Genomic DNA, 21,408 nt, shown 5'->3' on the forward strand with positions numbered 1-21,408 from the left:
ACTCTTGCCTGGACCGTGCAGACCTACAGATGTGTTCCAGCTTCTGCAGTGTTATGCATCAAAGCAAGGAGATACCCAGCTATGATTTTTCTTTTTTTCCAAAGCTGCACTTCAGAATGCAGTTCAGAACCACCCCAAAACTGGAGTACTTCATTTTTCTGAACCTTTGAAATCTATAAAATACAGCTGCAATTCTGCTTTGGCATGAGATAGCAGACTAGGTCAGAAGCTTACTGTACTTAATTTATTTGCTTATTTGTTTCTAGTCCTGACCAAAACCAGATAAAGAAGAAACATACAAGAATTATCTCTCTTATTCATATCTCCTGCCTGCTTTTCAAAGGAAATATGATTTGATGGCCAAGGGCTGGGGTGGTCAGGATCCGAATTAATTTCTGACTCAAGTTCTTGGTGCAAAAGCTATGTGTTTGTACAGTTCCTAGATTAATAGATCCTTCATCTTGTCAGGAACCCTAAAAAGGATTGTATCCATAAAAATATATATGAAAAAAGTCCCATGATTTTTTCAACACACAAAATGTTTGAATTCAATCAGGTGTGGGAGAAAAGGTAGTCACTTTTTATTTTATCTGAACTGGCTTACCCATCCTCCTTTTATGTTGACATGCTTCTTGGGCTCAGTTATTTTCAGAAGATATAACTTGCCTCACATTATCCCACAGATGGCTTCCAGACCTTTAAGAAATGTACTATGCAAGCCAGATCTCTGTGATGTTTACACTTCCTTTCAAGGTGGTTTTAGCAATTTTATCTCATTTTATTTTCCTACTTAGGAAAACCTGGCAAAATACCAAAAGAAAAATGTGCAGATGAGTGCTCTTCATGGAAACTAGATGGTTGATTAGTACCTTCCCAAGCCAGGCTAACCTTGGGCTTTCTGATTAGCTTGTTGAAATTCAAATTCATTTGATGCCCGTGGATCCTTTCAGGATTAGTACCTCTTCTGATGAAGAGCAAAGTTAGCTCAAGCTGTCTTGTGTGATGCACCCCGAAGGCTAAAAGCTGGTGACTGTGTTGGTGAAAAGCACCTCTTTTGGCTTTCCTTCTATATTCATAAGTGGGCTACCCAAGGCTCATGATTTTGGCCTCCCTCACCTGAATTTGCAGCGCAGAGTAGCAGCTTACTCCCGTGGTGGCAGCCAGCATGGCGTGGTCCGCACTTAAAGCTGTGGGATATCTTTACCAGGCTGCAGCGCTATGCTGCTGTCCCTTATCATATAGGCCAGTAGGTGCAGGGCACTAGGCACCTTCTTGCACTGGCCATATCGTCATGGCCTTTCATACCCAAAGCCTACAGGTAAATTAAAAACCGTACATACAGGAAAAAGTAAAAACTTTACTGCTTGCCCTCTTTGGCTGCTGGGGATAGAAGGAGACAAGAACACACTTTGTGTTCCCAAGCAAAGGCCTCACGAGCTTTGTTGTTCCCTGAAACTGCACGTAAGCATACAGCCAATTCCCAGAACTGAAATTCCTGGCCACCTCCAACCTGCCTGCCTGCATATTCACAACATGGGGAAACCTCTTCAGGCCTTGCCGTACTGTTCCCCTCCTCCCTGTGCTCCAGGGCACTCTCGGTGAAAAATCCAGCACCTTTCTCTGCATCACTTTCTTGGTGGCCATCATACTCCATGAAACAAGTTTTTTGCTAGTCTAGCATGGATCCCCATGAAAATCATGTTGCCTCTCTCCTTTACAAATCACCACCCAGCCATAGACAGGTACTGTAAAAGAAAGTGAGTGTAAGGTTCCTGGAGGTTATAAATGATGGCATATGAAAGAGAATTAGGACAATTTGATTTTCCTACTCTGGGCTGACCCCTGTAAGACTAAGTAGAGAAGAAAAATTGCTTTGACTAAGCAAATATATGGTAGTCACATAAGGAATGGAGCAAACCATATGGAATATCAGAATCTTATTTAAATAAACATACTTTCTAAACCAGAAAAACATTTAAATAATAGCAATAAAAATTTAAAACACTCCTTGCTCTGCCTCATCTCCCCATTTTCCTCTGTAATTCCTTTATACAAACATATTACACCTATGATTTTTGTCTGACAGACCCTTTCCCTATTTACCTCTAGCTGAACTTCAATCTGACTTGAAGCTGCCTAAAGATCTGTAGTTGGGATTCTTTGCTCCATCTGGTTTCTGATAACAGGCAAAGCTCGATTAACTTATCCTGATAAGTTACTATGGCAACTTCCACCAGTGCAGCGGGAATGAAGCATTCACAGGTATGTTCTTATCAGTGCACATTTCCCCTGACTATGCAATTTAATCCATTAAAATTAAATGGTGAGTTGTGCAAAGGAAGGCTGGGCCTTGGACTCCTTGCTGGAAGTTTGTCATTAGCCTGGATTATAGTGTGAGTATGCTTTCTTTGTTAGAAAACACTTCAGCAAGCCAACAGCTAGCGGAGTAAGGTCTCAAACCCACATAACATCGCATTCAGAAGTGCAATAAATCTGAAAAAGAACCTTAGTGTTGTTAATCCTGTTATTTGTGACTATTAATAGTGAAAAATGACAAAACATTCCTGGCTGGTTTAGGGCATGGCTACCTGAACAAGTGCAAAGCAAATCTGGATTTTCTAAGTGTCAGACACTCTAGTGCTTCAAACGGGGAAAAAATACGTAGGTGTGGGTCTAAACTCAGCTGTGTGGTCAACATGCAGCAGCTGAACCCTTCCGGAAAGCCCGGTAAGTTCACTTGCATTTGCTGGCGAGCTTCCAGGGTACCTGTGGACACCTGTCAGGGTGCAAAGTTCAGCAACTTGCTAGTGTCCTTAGCATGCACTGAGTACCAGCAGAATATGGCTCATATCCTGGAGTGAGAGGGCAGCCTTGGTCATTTGGTCCAGGAGGCCAGAGTTAGATATTTAGGTGGTTATAAGACATGGAAATATCTTGGTCACATCTTCTTTCTTACAATGACACCTTTCTAATCTCTGTTTTCTCTCTGATAAAGTGAATGGCTGAGAGAGGCAAGAGAGTGTTTTAGCGTGGGGATGAGTGACCTTGAAGTGATTATGGTGCCTTTGCCATGGGGAGACATGAAGGAACAAATGACATTGAAGAATATGTCCCTATATATCATTAACTATTTTCTAGATTTCTGAAAAAGTGTTTGCCAGCCGTGTTATTTCACATTTTAGTACAGAAATAAATCAGCATTACAACCTGTGGGAAATAGGATTTTTTAAAAGTGCTTCCACAACTAGCTTGAGAATTCTAGGGGTTTTGTCCCAGGACATCACCAAGTCAATTTGCAGATGGTCACATTCCTGAGTGAGCTGCTGCACGTTTCACAGACAGTACTTTTTCTCCAATCAATCCCTCTCCTATCTGTCTATATCCAGCTGATTTCATGATAAAAGAGATTTTTAAGGGATTCAGTTTTGCCACACTGATTTTTATCACACAAGGGGTGACTTGACAAAAAGCGTGATGAAGCTGGGCCTCTCTCTGCAGGCAGGGAGGAGCTGAGTTCACCATTTTCCATCTAACAACAAAGGTCTTTGCCTGGGTGAACTGTAGCTGGCATGGGAATAAGGAGCTGAGTGGGATTGAGACAGGAGCTGTCCTCTTTTCTTTCCCACCAATGTGGGCATTATAATCTGGGAGAGATGGGTTGCAGATAAAAACAGCCGTGGTTTTTCAGTCCCATCACTACTTGCAAAGGTGCTCTGTACCTCACAAAGAGGAGGGTATTCACAGTCTCTGGGAGTCCTGTACCCTCGACAGCATTGCTTCTCTACTACTCTGCACTTGGAGGTGTAATCTGAACTGAATTGCCTGAGCATAAGTGATAAGAGGAAGACTATGTCAACTTTCTCCTCTTTCCCTCATGGGGCAAACTGAGGTTACCAATTCAGACTTGTTAACTTGGAAATTATGAAGATCATGCTTTACAGAAACAGCTGATTAACTTTTCTGGATCACTCTATTCCCATTGTGCAAATGGATGGTTAGAAAATCGTACAGAGACAATAAGCGATGACTGGGAACTCTGCATCTTCTACTTCAGAAGAAAAGAACACCTGAAAGGAAGATCTCATTAAGGTGTTCAAGACAGGAACATATTTCTAATACGTGTTCAATGCCTAGCACAGGGTGACCCCTTGTTGCCAAAACAAATGAAGCAGAAATACCATCAAGGTGTATGATAGTAATTTCACAGTCTATCCGGGTTTGTAGACCGTGAACTCCATAAGACAGAATCTGAGAATTAAATTAATCTCACAGGACATCAGCGTCCACGTCCGAGCTACAAACTCTTCTTCTGCAGTCAATGGTGAGAAACAGGAGCTGAAGGGTGCAAGTGCGACTTAATCCAATAGAGATTTTTAAAGCAGTTCTGGTCAACTGTGCCCTGAAAGTGCCTATTTCTCTCAGCTGACAGTAAAGGATACATTATTTGGCTAGTTCTAGGGTTAGATACCTACATTTGGTAAACTGGATTTCATCTGAATGAATGAATAACAGTTGAAAGGATTTTTATGTACATATTATTTCTAAGATTATAAATGTTCTCTGATTTTTAAGCCCATTAGCATTCATTGTGAGATCATGGAAAAAGGAAGTTTCCTTCAGGTTCATTTATTATGCAGTGAATTTTTTTCTGTAAGTGATTGCTGATTTTTTCAGCAGAAGAAATGCGTTTCTCAAATTCCTGTTATTTCTGCATATATATCACACTTCTAATATATAAGCACTGTAGGTACGTCATATTAAAAAAGGCAATGCACTTCATGCAATTAGCTTTTTACTTTAGTCGCTGTAGCATTTACTTAGGTAGCACAGTTGTTATTACGTACTGGAAATTTTTATGGTCTTGAGTGTTTAAGGAGAAAAACAACTTTCATTCCAGTCTGTTTTCATTTGGGTTCTTATATAGTATTTATGCTGTCCAAATGTATAATAGGAAAGCAAAATTCCCAGTACTTTAAAGTGAAGGCAATTATCCTAGGGACTGTTAAGAGTTGGTTGTGTATCAGTAATGTGGTTTGCTCCCATACAAACAAATAACAATGTCAGTTGTCCATCAGGCTCTGGCAGTGAGTGAGTCTTGCCTGAATTTAAAAGCTCTCAGTGTGGGTGTTGACATGTGAGCTGCATGTCAAAGCCCCACCACAGACAGTGGAGACGTGGAGTGGGATTCAGTTGCCTGTACACAGGTATCCACTGCCTTTGGATACCTTCCCTCTCTTCCACATGCAAGTACAGGTCTCCAGTAGGTACCTGAGACCATTGTGTGAAGGCCCTAGATGCCTCTCTCTGGACAGCCTATGACCTCTTAGTCAGTGGAGTCTAGGGAGTTATTCAGGTGGCCAGCTGCCTCATTTTGGTCTGACTGAGGATCTTATGGGTAGCTCCTAGACCCCTCATTCAATACAGAAATAAATGAGTCTAATGCCATTTTGGAGTCCTCTGGAGCATCCGGAAGACTGAAGAACTCCTGAAAGGCCCTTATCACATCTGTTAGCTCCTTGCAGATGCCTAGATAGTTCAGGGCATCTCACTTAGCATGAGGCAGTTGTATTTCAGCAAATGAATTCTGCCTGTATTGACCACCTTGACTAGTTCTCCATTGCTACCATGGGAGATTAACAAACCCAGCTCCACACAGCACCTGTATTACAGACATTGAATAAGGCACAGTGAATTCCATTTCTTATGTACCAGAAATGACATGTATGTGACATACATTCAGTGCAGAAGCAGCAAAACCCAAGAAAACCAACAGAGACATGTACACGATGGTCATTTATGATTCACCAGAACATGGTGAACTTGTGAGCATCTACTCAGTCCCTAGTTAGTACACCTAAATCCTAAATTCTAATAGCCTCAGTCACGTTCATTTCGGTAGAGCTATTTGTGGAGAAGTCAGATGTTGACTGCTCAGCAGGGGTTTATCTAACTCAGCTCTAGCCCTCTGTAAGCTACATATCTTGTCAAGCCTAAAGTTCTTCATAGTTGACAGAGAAACATTGGCACTTCCAGGGAGCTATTCATGCAATCTCTGGCAGATGTCTACATTAGACTGGGAATTACACTCTGAAAATGCGTGTTTTCTTAACCAGCTGTGGAGGGAGTCCTAAGTCCTAATCCTGTAACTGGAGTTCTCTATTACTGTGTACCTCAATACACGCCAGTGTCCAGAGTGGGATCTGCTTAAGCATCTTGCAGGTATGCGCCTACCTTCCACGGTGACTAAGCATCTGGAGTGGTAACGTGGGAGCTATGCATTTTGCCCTAATGTGGAGCTGTGATGCTGCTAGGGCCTACACCCAGACCTAGGATCCAAAAAGTGCTGCTGGGTCTGCTAACAGATGCACAACCTTAGACTTGTCCTTAGTTGATGATGGATAAAGTTAGATACGATGAATCCTTTCCTTCCCCCTTCCCCAGTATTATTAAACGTCTTGGCTTTCCCATCAATGGATATCCGTAAGTAGCCGCTCAAGCTTTGCTGTTTACAGGCAGCTGCATTATAGAAGCATCCTGTATTGCTATCCCAACAACCTAGACTGATACATTGATATGGTTGGGGGATGGGGAGATAAAAGCAGGAGGAAAATATAGGAAATCTTTCCAAATGTAAAATATTTGTTTTTGAGTAAAGAAAGTTCACAAAAGGGTCACTATTTTTATGAAGGTAAACCTTTTTAGTCCTTGTATTTTACCTCCCCTCTAACCACTAGTTATACACATAAAAGTCCATAAAGTGTCAATTTCTGTCTATTACAACCAAAGAAAAACGTATGAGATGTTTGGCATGGGAAATCAGTTTTCAGACTGCTGTAACCTACTATTTGTTATAAGTGGAGTCTGGCATTGCACACTCCTGTTATGAGTTCACAATATATCTGTGTGCTGCAGTCTAGCAAAATAAAAATAGCTGCAAAAGGCCAGAGAAAACTAATTGCCAGTAAAGTATAACACATATTTTTCTTTGGAGAGTGAGATTCACTATTTGCAATTAATTCAGAAATTACCAGAGCTTTAATTTCTCTGTTGGTACCCACACTTGTGCACAACTAACTTTGTTGCTGAAAAGACATTTTATGGTCTGTAGTCACTTGCACAAAAGGACCCTCTAATTCTCTAGTGGTAAATGAACTGGTGATATATTACAAAATCCATTTTTTATGGAAACTCAGAACTTGTTGGTTGTACTCATATTAACAATGCAAGAATTCATCACAGTGTAACACCCTCCAGGCAGGTAGTCAGTCATTGTTGTTACTGTCATGTTACTTGGAAGCCTCTAAATGAGCATGGTTTATGCACTGCAACTGGGGACACAAGCCCTGCTACCAATTTTTAAACCATATATTTTCTTTTAATGTCATGTCGAAATGCTGAAGTGCAGAGGTTGTTTATATAGTCAGTATCTTTCTTTGGCATTAACAAGAACATTAAGAATTCACTTTTCCTTCTGCACAGATTCATGCACAGACACGTGAAATGAAATGTGATCTGTCTTTCAGCTGAAAGAGCAGTGTTGATGTATTTCCTGCTTAGATTTGTCTTCCAGAGGCTGATAATACAAACTTTCTGTATATTGGGAAAAAAAGGCTAGTCTTTATTGAGCAGAGGCTAAAACATCAAATGGAAGGAAGTGGATTTTAATCCAGATTTACAAGGGGGAATTGCCATTGAATAAAACTTGTGCAGCCTCCGAATGAACTATTTTTGTTGGAGACTCGCCATTCTTCTAGGTACCTGATGATACCATAATGATGAGTATGATTAGAAGTATGATCGGAACTATCTTTCAATATATTTTATAGACCAAAATCTCCTTTGCGCACATTTGATTCATAAAGCCTAACTCCAAAGCCCAGCATTACGGTTACATTTAGACATCTACAAATTGGATGTCTGAGCTAATCATCCAGATTCTCTTCATACTTAGTGAGGAGAAATGGGTAATTCAGAGGGTAATTCAGATTCTTGTCATCTCCAAATGAGTATCTTAAGCAAGGTCTGGAGGTGCCTAATTCTCTCCATCGATTAGTAAAGGAATGAGGTGATAGCTCAGACTTTGATAGCAACATTAGAAACGTGAAAAGCTAGGGTGAATAAATCCCACTTCACATTAGTCTGGTTTGATATGGCACAGAGGTGCAAACTTTAGCCTATATATCTTGCTTTTCTTTGTCCTAATAGCCAAGCTCAGGAATCACATAATTTCTCAATGTACAACAACTGAAGACTCATGACTATGCCATTTTGTCTTACTGTGTGCAGGCAAGTCTGGTAATCAGAAGTGGATTCTGCCTACAGGTTTTGTATTCCCCGTCTCTGTGACAGGGATACATAATACCATTCATACCCCTAAGACTTTCTTGGAAATGAGATGATGACTCTCAGTGGGTCTTCATACCCATCAGGTAAAGGAAGTTCAACTAGTACTAACAAGTACATTTTTAGAAGATGTTCAAGCAGGCACTGTGTTCAATGAGACAGGGAACACATCACTCTTCAAGCAAGGCAGACACTGCATGGTAATCAAGATTGTGCATTTTTTTTTGACAACTAATTAAGGTAGAGATCTGTCTTTCCTCTTACTGTTGGAAGACAGTCTTTCCTTGCCCATACTAAGCAGGGTCCGAACAGCAGGCAGACCCATTCCACCTGAAGACAGAGGCAACCACTGTAATAAAGCTCTTTCTTAGTAACTGCCTCACGTGCATTAGGAATGCAATGCATCAGATACAGCAGCATGCAGAACCATTCAGCTGGGGGATGGAATAATATTGCCGTTTTTAAAAACAGGGCTCTGGCAGGTCTCCCAGGAGGGTTCTGACAGCCGCCATCATTCATCCGCCTTTGCCACCTGAAACTGGTATTAACCATGAGGGAAAAAGTGATCGCACAGACTTAAACTTACTTAGATATTGCTGTGACACAGAAACTGAGAATAAACGAAACCTGACACTAAGCAAACACCTATTTTTGGAGAACCAAGAAGATCCTAAATCTGACATCAAATGTCCACAACAAATGTAAAACATATTTATTCATTGTGCATATTGTATCCAGACAGATAATACGAAACAGGACTCTGTTTAAACACACAAACCCTAAAACTGGAGGAGCTGTACACCTTATGTTTTACAGGAGTCATCTGCTGATTAACATCACACAGGGTGAAATGGCACATCCAACAGCACAGCACCTAAGGGTTGCGGGGGGAGTAGCCTGTGGGAAGTCAGTGGGCTTCTAAAACACTTGCATGAACCTGTCATCTTCACTCTTAAGAATGTGACCAAAACCTCCTGAGCTATGAAGTCTTTTACAGGCTCATTGTTTGTATCTTTCCCTATGACCTCTGTATGCAGAAGGTGTCTGAAAAATTATCTCAGTATTTTAAACCCTCTAAGATTTAAACCCTACCTATCCAGTAGGTATAAACCTACCGGATTTTATTCTAGGGCTTTTTGAGAATAAAATGTTGAGACTAAACATCCTATCTCAGGAAAATTGTGCTATCACTGCATGTATTTAACATTTCTAGACTCTGGACTAAATGGATTCTAAAAAACCTGAAACATAAACTCCACTTTCAGGAGTGCCCCAGAGGATTCCCTGGGCAATTCAGATCAATGTCTTCATAATATACTGTCCTATTAATTTTAGTCTTTTATAGCTAAAAAATAAAGCAGATTTTTTTTTTTTTAATCATATTTTCCACTTCATGTAGTTTTGGAGCACTGGGAAGGAATTGTTCACAACAGATTTGTTAGGTTACTATTGCATTCTTTTATTATAACAGAAATCATTACACAATGGAACAAAAAAAAATTTTAAAATATGACTGAATGGACACTTCAAATACATCCCACTTTATTCCTAAAAAAAAACGTTTCAGGGTCTTTTGCTCATGGAAACTGAGACTTTATTTACTTTTATTTTAAGGAAAGCAGGAGGAAAGATAAAAGAACATTTTCCTACAAAGTGTGACACAATATATTCCCCTCCCCAGGGTAAAGAGCATGAAAGGTTTTCTTTTTCAGACTGGGTGCATGCTCATCCACTTATCTCTGCAGCCACTATACTGTACTTGAATGTAAATCACTCGCAAAATGCCACAGCCAATTTCTCGGTTGCCTATCTCCATACTATGCATGTGCATTATGTATTATATGGTTAATAGCGCATCAGCTCCCTTGTGGAAAATCAAGAAAGCTTCCATGTTCTCCTGAAAGAAAATGTGGAATTATTTTATACACGTCCAGCCAGGTCAGGCTGCAGTATGTTCTCGGGAGAAATTCCAGCTGAATTAAGGCAGCGCTGTGCTGTATGGTGATGCGGTGGATACAGAGGTACTTGAGGCAGCTCAGACGCAGGAGGTAGTATGGCTATCAGCATGGTGCTCTCTGTAGACTAATTAGTCCTGCTAAGAAGCAGGATATAATAGTCCAGGCTAAATGCTTTGAGGTACTTCACAAGTGAGGTGATGCATATCTGCGTGGTGCTGTGTTCCTGCCTTCCCCTTGGGCTGTGCTGAACCCTGCCGAGGAGGCCTTCTGTCTGAAACCAGGGACCTCTAACATTCACAAAAACTTACGAAGCTGGAAAGCATAAGGGAATCTACTTTATCAAGCTCCCACAGAGAAGCTCAGTGGTTTGCCCAAGATCGGACACCAAGACAGGGGCAGTTCTAGGGAGAGAGCCCAGGAAGGCCTGGGAGCTTGTTTCCATTGCTCCAGTGCTATCTCAAGGCACAGGACTCAGAGCTGAACGCCACCGTAGCGTCTACATTGCTGCACATGCATATGTGGGGTCTGAGACCATGGGGACGCTTATGCCAGCTTTTAGCTCACTGAGGGAATACATACGCTCCTTTCTGGGGGTGAGACATCAATCCTTGAAGTGGGAGAAAAATACTGGAAGGAACCAGCAGCTCTGGACACTGGGCAGAATTAATTCAACCAGAATGCAAAATTACAGAAAGAACTGCTAGCATTTTAGCCTACAAGACACACGCAAAGTAAAGATGTTGAAGATGAAACTTAAAGAAGTGTTTTGCCCAGCATTGCACAAAGACAAATGGGAATGAAGGTGAAGAATAAGAATACCAAAGCTTACACCATGTTGCATTGTCCTCCAGATAGTCCTCTGGGAAGCAAGAGGGAAACAGATTCAGGGAACAGAAAAACAAAACAAAACAAAACAAAATAAACCACAGGTTATACCAAACAGGCAACCACAGAGAAGATAACGAGTCTTTATAAGCAGTTTATTTTAAATGAGAAATCTTAGATCATGCCCTACGGAAGCAGCTGAGCTCAGTGGTTAAAATTATTTCATTTCTGACAGTATTTATCTTACTGAATATTGCTAGATGCCTAGCCTAAGCGTTGTAGTAGAGGGATAGGGAATGATTTCTCTGAGCTGTTTAAATGTATACTTTAGGATGAGATGAATCATGCTTTAGAAATATTTGATCTCAATTCAGTTGCCTAAACCTATGTTTAGACGTAAACCTACGTTTAGACAACTGAACAAAGACCTTTATTTCTCTCTGTTAACAGTAAAAACTACGGTCATCTAGACTTCAAATCTAGATAGCTGGTTATAGGTATCTACACTATGGATCTCTATGTTGAATCAGAAAAGTCCTCATTTTTGCTTCTGTTACAGTCAGTAGAGAAATAGGATGGAATCCAGTTACCTAAATATGGGCATAGAAAGTGAATTTAGTAGCTTCCATCTTACTTCCAGCCAGGTCTCCTGTAACTTTGCTTTCACATTTGGACATCTTGAAGACCATAAGCATCTAAAATAGCATTAGGTAACTATGTTTACATAGCTGAATTCCACCCAGAGGGACCTGCAGAGAAAAGCTGGGGCTCAGTTCTGTTCTCCCACTTGGATGGCACATAGTAGGCATCCTCTAGGGTGTCCTACCTGGCTTTCCACTGCCCGTCCAGGAGGGCATGGGCATCCCAAAGGATTGTCCTATCTGTCAGCTCAATTAGATGTCTTAGATACTCCAAGGCATCTCAGTATTGCATATCTACACGTGGGTATCTCAGTTGAGCCTTTCATTTCCCAATCTGTGAGAGGTGTCTGTGACAGATGGGGTGAATCACTCTCCAAAGATGTGTGTCTCTCTCCATTGACTTCAGAAAGAGCCTGACTTTTAGGCCCTGTGCTGCGAAGACGTGACTGAATTGCCTGACCATAGTCTTGAATTGCTTGAGATGCTGCAGTGTATTCTACCCGGCTCCCCAGTGCTACTCCAGAATTATATTGGTCTCCTCTAGTCCTGTGCCATATCTGCCAGTCCCGTGTTCTGCGAAGATGTGACTGAATTGCCTGACCATAGGTATCTTGAATTGCTTGAGATGCTGCAGTGTATTCTACCCGGCTCCCCAGTGCTACTCCAGAATTATATTGGTTTCCTCTAGTCCTGTGCCATATCTGCCAGTCCCGTGTTTCAGATGCTCTGGGGTGTCTCAGACGGTGCTTTACATCTATGCTTAGACAACCCTCTCAAGCTCTAGGTAACTTCCTAAATACATCTGACACATTTTAAACCAGCTATACTGCTGCTTTTGGGGGATATTTAATTTTTTTTCACATTTCTCACAATTTATTTTGATCTATTTCTTGTTTATTAAGCCTTACTGGTTATAGCTATGACAATAACACAGGGAAACTGCTCTCCCTCTTGGAATGGAATAGCTGGATTAATCACACAAGTTCAGGCAAGGATGAAGGATCACTTTCTCAGAAGGGTGGAGTACCCGGTGATTTCAGTATAGGCTTCTTATGAGGGCTGCTTTGTGCAACATACCTGATAAAATATGCTCACCTGAATTAAGCTTATAAATATGAGCAGGTTATGAGGGATGTGAGCAGGAGTATAAAAATTGGTTCAGGTATGCTACATGTTTGTATAAGATTGAGCTGCAGAGGAAATATTTTCTAAACTTGATCTCTTCTGAGGACATGCTGTCAAAGACAGACGAAAGCAGGATTGTTTGTCACTTCTTTTGAGGTTTACATAACTGCATGTTCAGACTTTGCAATGACAGTTTGAAGTTAAGCGGTCTGACAGTGTTTTATGAACACAAACTCCAGAACAGACTTCTAAAAGCACTAATGTAAGACTGAACAGTCAGCTGACTCACAAGGAAAGATTTGTTTCTTATATCTATAAAAATCAAAAGGGGCTTTAGCTGTTTGACACTACTCTCAAAATACTAATATTGCTGTACGTTTGTATTAAGCAAGCAATAGAAAATGATCAGTGTGCAGACTGGAAAACTGCTGTGAGTGGGATTCCCCTTATGTCCTTTTGCATTGCAAGGGTTAGGAGGATCTAATTGAAGCTGGTCCTCCAGGCTCTGTCTATAGTTAATGAAGAGAGATACGTGATTCAGGGAAAGATTCAGCACATTAAACGCTAAGGATCTAATGTAGGCAGGTTGAATGGTGTTCCTGTGAGGTAGGAGTGCAGCATTTATATCCTTCTGGATAAAATTACCCAAGTTGGTGTGAGATGCAGGCAGTGACCTTTCCCAAGTGCTGCTAAGGGATTACAGCTCTGAAACAAGGCCTTCTGCTCTAAACCACATATACAGCCTTTCCTTGCTCCAGCTGAGGTCAGTGGCCATCTCTAACTTGAGGGATTGTTGGTCTCAACCCGAAAGGAGATAACACGTGCATCACTGCCATTTGGAGATGGATTTGATACCAATACTCATCGTTAACAGGCCACGAAGAGTTATTATTTTAAATATCACCAGCAAGAAAAAAAAAAAGGTATTTGGCTTGAACACTTTTTAAAGTAACAGCAGCAATGCTAAGCTCTTTGTTTTTCCTGAAATAATGCGCGAACAAACCTAGCTAAATTATATGAAGACAAGTTCCCTTTTGAAAATCTACAAGTTATTATGAGTTATAAAGGATTATCTGCATTGGCAATTTTCATTAGTTACAGCCTTTAAAGGCTGGCAGCATATGACGTATCTCTGCTTTACTCAGGATGCTGCTCAGTATTTTGGAAGCTTGTAGTTTAAAAAAGATATTAATGTGTTTAGAAGTATTCTCCTTATGTGAACGCCTTATGGAATGCTTCTTAAACCTGTCTTTTTCATTGCACAAATGCTTGAACTGTCTTTACAACATAAGAGTAATCCAAGCTGAACTGTGCTACCAGCCTTCCTTTTTATGTGCTTCCTCCCACTTCCTCTGTTTGCAACCTTTTGCTTTGTCCGGAGCATGACTGAAACCTACAGGCTTCGGTGACCTTTCGCTTTACCTTGGCCAATTCTAGATCAAGATCCAAGCCTCTGCACTGAGCAATACACAAGGGCTGGTTCTTTGAATCTAAAGTGAAAGGGTAAAATTAAGAACCTGTCAAATATGGATTGAGCATTACCAGCCAGATTTTTAGCCTGAGATGCTACACTGGGTTATGAATCTGCTGTGGTAGAAAGACCTAAGTCTACAATGGAGTTAAACATCTTCTTTTCTGTTTCTTTTAGGATAACCAGGCTACACTATTTCCAGAAGAGCAGAGAACTAACAAACATTGCTTTTTGCTGCAGCGCAATCCCATGTCCTGACTAGAAATGCCATGGTATTTTTTTAGTTGAATTGCAATGAAGATTGACAGAATACAGTACATAGATAGAACACAGCATAGATAGAGGCGATTGGAAAGACTTGGCACTGTGGAAGACTACTGTGATTGTCAAAGGAATTTGCTGAAAGGTGGAGTCAAGGAGATATCCAGGTCCTTATCTGAATTAGTATATTTGGGTTCCTGCTCAGCGATTTAAGCTGCTTATCGGAGAAACCTCTAGACTTTTTAGGCTCATGATCAGAACCATAGCAAGACATTTTGGTGCCCTGGTGCAGCCAGCACCTGCCTGGTACCCAGCGGGACTGCAGCTCACCAAAACCTCATACCCCCAACTAACGGTGGCTGTTTCCAGCTGGGCAGTCCTCTCCCCTCACTCTTGCTACAGCCCTGAGCACGACTCTCTTTGGCAGGACAGACCAATGCTGTGCAAGTGTTCAGCAATAAGCTCGGCGAGCGGAGGGTATGATACAGTCTGTTTTGATTCAGATGCTTTACAACTCTTTAATTTTGCTCATTGGCTTTACCTCGAGATGAGGTACTGCTGAGACAGTATTAACAGCTATAATAATTAGTTCACTGTAAATCTACAGATGTGTAAATAGCAGGAACATCAAAGTCTGAAATGTTAATCCAATGACTGGTAGTAAAGAAAAGAATCTTATGTCAAAGTCTTGTTTTCAAAATGATTGAATAAATAAAGCAAGATTAATGATCACTGAAGTTTTAGCTGATAAAAGTCAGTTTTTGAGACGGATAGAAATAAAGCAGTGGTAATTTTATAATTAAGTAAAGAAGTAGAACAAATCAATGTGCCTATGCAAGTGTATATGTTAAAGAACTAGCTGCTAAAAATTGCTTTAATACACAAAAAAAATTTTAATAAAATAAAAAAATATAAAATATTGCTGTAGATCACTTTTCAGAGATTTTATACTGCAAAGTACCTGTCGTGACTCATCTGTTTTTTGGCCTGCAGAAAAGAGCTTATTCTCTTCTAACATTTCTAATGCATAAAAACTTAGTCATATTGTTCTCCTACAATACAATTTTGTACCATTTCCAATTGCGAAAAAAAGATTTACTGAATGCTGGAACAGGCTGGCAAAGAGTCATGTTGTTCTCTTACAATACAATTTTGAACCATTTCCAATGGGGAAAAAAAGATTTACTGAATGCTGGAACAGCTGGCATAGAAACTATAAGAGTGATTATGAAATTATAAAAAAAAAAAAGTCAGGAGATTATCACTTTTCTACTATATTACCAAGCCATTTCTACTAATTCGAAAATGGAATATATTTTGCCTTACCAGCCTATCCAAACTTGTGCCAGCAGCAGTTGTAGGTCGCTCCTCTGGGTTATATGGTCTAAACCGGGTATTGAAGTTTTCAGGGACAGAACGGGAAGATCTCAGGGCAGGTGCTGGTTTAGGTTGGCCACATCCTTGGAAAACCTGAAAAAGACATTGTGGGTTATATGACAATCATAGAAAAAGGGAAGCTAGTATTTTATCAGCCTCTTTATTCTCTCTTTCATATATTTGAAACCAGCTTTGACTGAAATTTTGATAATAGTGAATTGAGCACTTGCCCTGCATTAAAACTCAGATTGATAATCAAGCATTATTAATTACTTGGTGAAGGTATAAAAACATATAGGGACCTTAAAAAACCCTTAATTTAGGAAGGTGATTATTCAAAGAAGTTAACATCTGAAAGTATTTTAAATGTTATCTTTCCAGGAAGAGAAATGAGCTAAAGGAAGTCCTTTGTGGCATGACTTAGTTGATAATTGTTTTAGTTTTTGTTAAAATGTAGTATTTACCCAGAATCACAGCTCATTCATAATCCCTACCCAAAGCTCTTCCTACCTTGTAATTTTCTTTGTACTCTCAGAGAAAAGGTCAATGGTGAAGTAGTCTTATAACTGTATTACTTTCTTATTCCCTAGCAAGTATCTCCCTAGAAGAGGGGTGAGGCATATTAAGTGGGCAATAGTGAGAATTATTTTCTGCTAGTGTGTTTGTTTTCTAGGTATAAAAAAATAATATTCAGGGTTATGAAATTTTTCATATACTTCCTTTTGGAAAAAAGTTTCAGTAGCATATCTCTTGTGGATACAAAAGGACACAGAGGACACTTTTGACTGCTGGATATCAAGTATATATCCCAGAGGAACTCTCACAGAAGTTGCTTGGTTGAAAGGAGGTAGAATATTCACAGAGTGAAATTTTTCAAGTGCTCTGATGAAGTAGGATCCTAGTGTTTGCCTTCATACCAACTTTTTCAGATATGGATCATCTTTCTTTTTTGTGACCATTGTATTTTGGCTGTTTCAACATTTTGGCTCCATTTGGAAGAAAAAAAAATGTCAGAATTTCTTGTAAGATATATTTTACAAACCCCTAAGGCCAGACACAAACTATCTGTCTGAATGAGCTTTGTGGAGTTGAAAACTCTTATGCAGGTGCTGTGGTTTTTTTGTAGGACTAGATTATACATTTTTGTGTGGCAGATAACAGCTATGTTGTGAGCCAGCAATCAAAAAGACTCATGTTTCACTTTTAGACTTTTAGATTTTCCGCCTTGAGTGGTTCTCTCTGAAGTAGCCATGGATGTTGTGACTTTTGTTGCTTTCAGGATACATTACAATTGGCTCTTAGTTAGGTTTCCCGATGTTAATTTAGAGGCCCCAAATGATTCAAAATTTGCTGAAAGAAACTGATTCATACTAAATTTATGTCTGATCATCAGGTCTGTTTTGGCTCAAAGTCCAGCAAGTCAGCTGTTGTATAGCCATTGGGATTTTTAATTTATGAGTGGAATACTGCTTGGTCTGGTTTGAGAATATCTGTAAGATTTTTTTAATAGTTTCTAGCCTCCCTAGTCATGAGGACTATTGGACAATAAATTCATTTAATCAAACAGGAAAGATGATTTTAGCTTGTAAAGTTCAAAATTTTTCAGCAGGAAAGAATCTTTTCCTCTGTGAAGAAAATTCAAATAAGATTAATGTTCAGGATTTATACGTGATTGTGTATGATACTGTACATTTTAAAGGGCCAAATATATACGTTGGGGGCATCAGTTATACTTACAAAATTTTACACATATTTCTTCTGACTGAAGATAAATTATGTGCAGAAAACATAACTGTTTATTTAGATATCTATGAAATCCCATTCAGGCAATTAAGCAGTCAGGTATTTGCTTACATAGACAAGTGACAATTATCCAAAACATGCAGCTTGACTCTCAGGGGAAAGGAAAGTGAGGGTACTGAATCTTCTCCTTAAATTTCACAATGTGTGACTGTTAGGCTACTTGTATGACCATGTGGAGTAACTGCGAGTCTACATAATTTATATTTAATTTTTCTTATGACATACTGAGAAAAACCCAACATAGACTTTGTGGCATTTAGCTTCATACAAATAGTTGTAGCAAGTAGTTTTATATGAACAAATTCACATACAGCCAGACAATAATAGAGATGGAAATTAGATAGCAATTTTTACATCACAGAAGAAGAAATAATTTACTTTTTAAATGACCTGGCAGAAATGCAGTAAGGATACAATATTCAGTAACTAAATTTTGAGTGCAAAAGAGATATTTTGTAATTTGCATCCAGGTATTAACTGGCAGAACAGAAAATGTAAAGCTGATACCTGAAATTGACAAATGCTTCCTAAGAAGCAGCACATGAAATACTTTCTTCACAATGCTGCTCGGAGATACTGAGCAATTTCTAGAAAAATATTCAGGTGTTTCATTACGCATGCTGTGAATTGGCAGCATAAATCCACTCTCTTTAAAAAGTTGCATTTTGTACATAGTTGGTGCAGTCCATTTCATCTGAATTTAGAGAAGGGATTCCATTTGTAATTAAGAAACTTAAATTTAAGTGTGTACATGTAGGCATCTATATTTAAGCTAAACACCTAAGCTCCCATTTTAGACAGTGGAGATCAAAATCTCCCTTCAGTTGCTCTCACATCAGCATCTGTAATAGTTTGTGATGTCCTGGGATATCCGAGACATCTGTTAAGACTGTCTTAACATAAGACCATTCCCCATTGAACTGCAGCTAAAGCTCAAATGGCATATCCCAGGGTGTCACAAGGAGCACCAGACCTCTATGGTCAGGGATATGAACCAAGCCACGAGATCAAGTCAACAGAGCCAGTGAAGAATTGCATCTATTGAGCTGACTAAATGGAGGTATCTACTTCAGGACTAGGAAGCAGATGCTGTAAAAAAAGAGTCCTTTTCCCAGGAGGACTCGAGGTTTTGAATCCCAGCAGATAGAGTTTGTTCTCTATGAAGCCTTGAGTCATACTGTTATTTAGACATGTAGTAGTGCTCAGTGTTTCCTATTGAGTGTCTCTGTGTGACTCTGCTCCATTGACTCTCTCATCTTCAGATAGAATAGCATTGATTTTTTCCTGAAATGCCATTATATTTTTCCTGCACAGGGCTCTGGAAAGAACACAGAAAAATGAAGAGGTTTTGTTAATATGGAACTCGGGGGCTATTTTGAGAAGAACCTTGGATGTAGTTTTATGAAGACTTCCTCCTTATAAATAATGCATAGGTAGTCTGCTATGTCATGGAGCTCATTCATCCTTTTAGCTAAAGTAATTGCCAAAAAGGAACACACATCTATAGGTTAAAATGGCACATCCATCAGCTCAGATAAAAGTAGATTTAAGACTTACTAAGGGGAGACTCAGTTATGGGATAGCCTTTATGAAAGTGGAAAAATCTTGGCATAGCAGCCAAATGACACTTACAGCAACCAAACATATCTGTATAGAACCAGACTGTTTAAAATGCAGAAAATAGTCCAGTATGTTGTGTTTTGAGTAGCAAGAAGACAAAATTATGCTGATGCAACCAGATTCGGAATTTTCTCAATTTTGAAGAAAAATGGATGTTATAACATCTTTTCTGGTGTTTTTTGAGTTTTCCTCCACTTCTTGTGAATGAGCAATCTCTGCAGATGTCAACTACTAAACATTCATATTGTTAAAATGGAACAGATGTAGGATTTACTCTTTGACTCGAAGCAGGAATCAAAAGTAATGGTACTGACAGCCTTATGGGAAGATTGTGAAGGCCCCCAAAACACTTTTGTTTTGGCCAGGATTTAAATGAGCATTTGTATGTTACGACTCTCTGAATATGACTCCCTGAATTACCTCAAGGAGAATGAGAATAAGAATAAGGTAAATGTATGCTATGACTAAGTCTTGGATAGGAACTGAGCCATGGGAAACAATACACAGAATATGAAACTTTTACCTGAGAAATAATCAAGCTGTTGCTGAGCACTGAGTTTGGCACTATAATGTTCAAATACCAAAGAGGCATCACTGGCAAATAGCAAAGAGATTTCAATAATGAAGGTAACGTGTCTCAGACATTATCAAGAGAAATCCAAGGTAAATCTATTGCAACCTGACTTCTACCAGAGGCAACCTTCAGAGAACACCACTGAAGTCTGGGTAGACTCAGATTGCAAAACCTACTCTTAAAAAGTGCCGATGTCCTGGCACTTGTTTTTGCACTCTGTGTGGTTTGGTTTGCAGAAAGTACTCTGTCAGAATGGCTGCAGGTGTTAGATGATGAAGCTATTGAAGTTGGTTTTGATGATCTTCAGTCCTCGTCTTTTTCTGGAGAAGGGAAACTCGGGTCTGATTCAGAGCACGTAGATTCCTCTAGCAGAAAGGCCGTGGGGTCTGACTTTCTATACCATTGCTCCTTTTTGAAAAGCATCTCCAGATATTGCAGCTGTCAGAAATGTGATTTTCCCTGAGGCAAAATAAGGACCTCGTGTGTCTGTCATTCAGGGACATGACAGCCACACAAGGTGAGCAGCGTATGAAGCCTAGAGATTTGTGGTCAGACTTTCTAGACAGCCAGTGCTGATTATAGACTGCAGAGAAATATCAAGAAAACAGAGAAAGACTCCAGCCTCAGGTTGAATTGGAGGACCTTAACATAATACTAGTACCTGGTGAACTATGCTAAAAGAATCAACCACAATCAGCACACAAACAAGAAAAGTTAATGGCCTGGGAACAGAGATGCTCCATTTTATGCAGTGACAGGCACTGGGATATAGCTGAGTCTGTATGTCCTTGGTCGGAGGTACAAAGATAGAAGAGGTACATGTGGCACCTCTATAATTCTCTGTCTTGATATTGATGTGCACCCATCAAGAGTGGAAGACAGAGGGTTTGTGTCTTCTAAGGAAATGAAAGACAAGGCGTGAACTCAAGCAATAAGCCCTGCCTGTCTGCACTGATTAATCGTTGACTCATTGGCTTTTTCTTGGACTGCTCCAACTTGCTCTTGGCAGAATGAAACAGTGCCAGAGAAGGTAGGTCTCAGCAGTATAGAAATGAATCAGGCTGTGACACTTTGGCCTCAAGATCAGGCACTGGTCCTTGTCCCCCTTTTATTTATTAGTATAACTGTAACCATGAAGACTGTTTCTCAGAAGTCTAGTGCTGAATAAGAGGTGCATATTTATAGGAAAAAGATATTGGACAAAATCTTCAGTACTACATCAAGTGAAGAATGGAGGGACAAACCATAAAAATGGAGACTTAGGAAGTTCATGATGTATTTTTCTGCTGATGTCTAAAATTGAAGACATCATCATTCACATAAGAGAAACATAGAATCATAGAATCATTAAGGTTGGAAAAGACCTCTAAGATCATCGAGTCCAACCGTCCACCCAACACCACCATGCCC

The 21,408-nt window shown here is 39.9% G+C and overlaps 1 protein-coding gene across 1 annotated transcript in view; it reads right to left on the reverse strand.

Moving 5' to 3' along the window:
• The window catches only part of GPC6 (glypican 6), a 574,538-nt gene that overhangs the window by 46,674 nt on the left and 506,456 nt on the right, over positions 1 to 21,408 (reverse strand). The window contains exons 6-7 of the mRNA XM_009278474.1: positions 15,951 to 16,094; positions 11,131 to 11,160 (exon numbers count right to left, since the gene is read on the reverse strand). Coding sequence (XP_009276749.1) covers positions 11,131 to 11,160; positions 15,951 to 16,094 — 174 coding nt within the window. The remainder of the gene's footprint in view (positions 1 to 11,130; positions 11,161 to 15,950; positions 16,095 to 21,408) is intronic.

The sequence above is a fragment of the Aptenodytes forsteri genome, unplaced genomic scaffold (assembly GCF_000699145.1).
Source record: "Aptenodytes forsteri isolate BGI_AS27 unplaced genomic scaffold, ASM69914v1 Scaffold32, whole genome shotgun sequence".
Taxonomy (NCBI): domain Eukaryota; kingdom Metazoa; phylum Chordata; class Aves; order Sphenisciformes; family Spheniscidae; genus Aptenodytes; species Aptenodytes forsteri.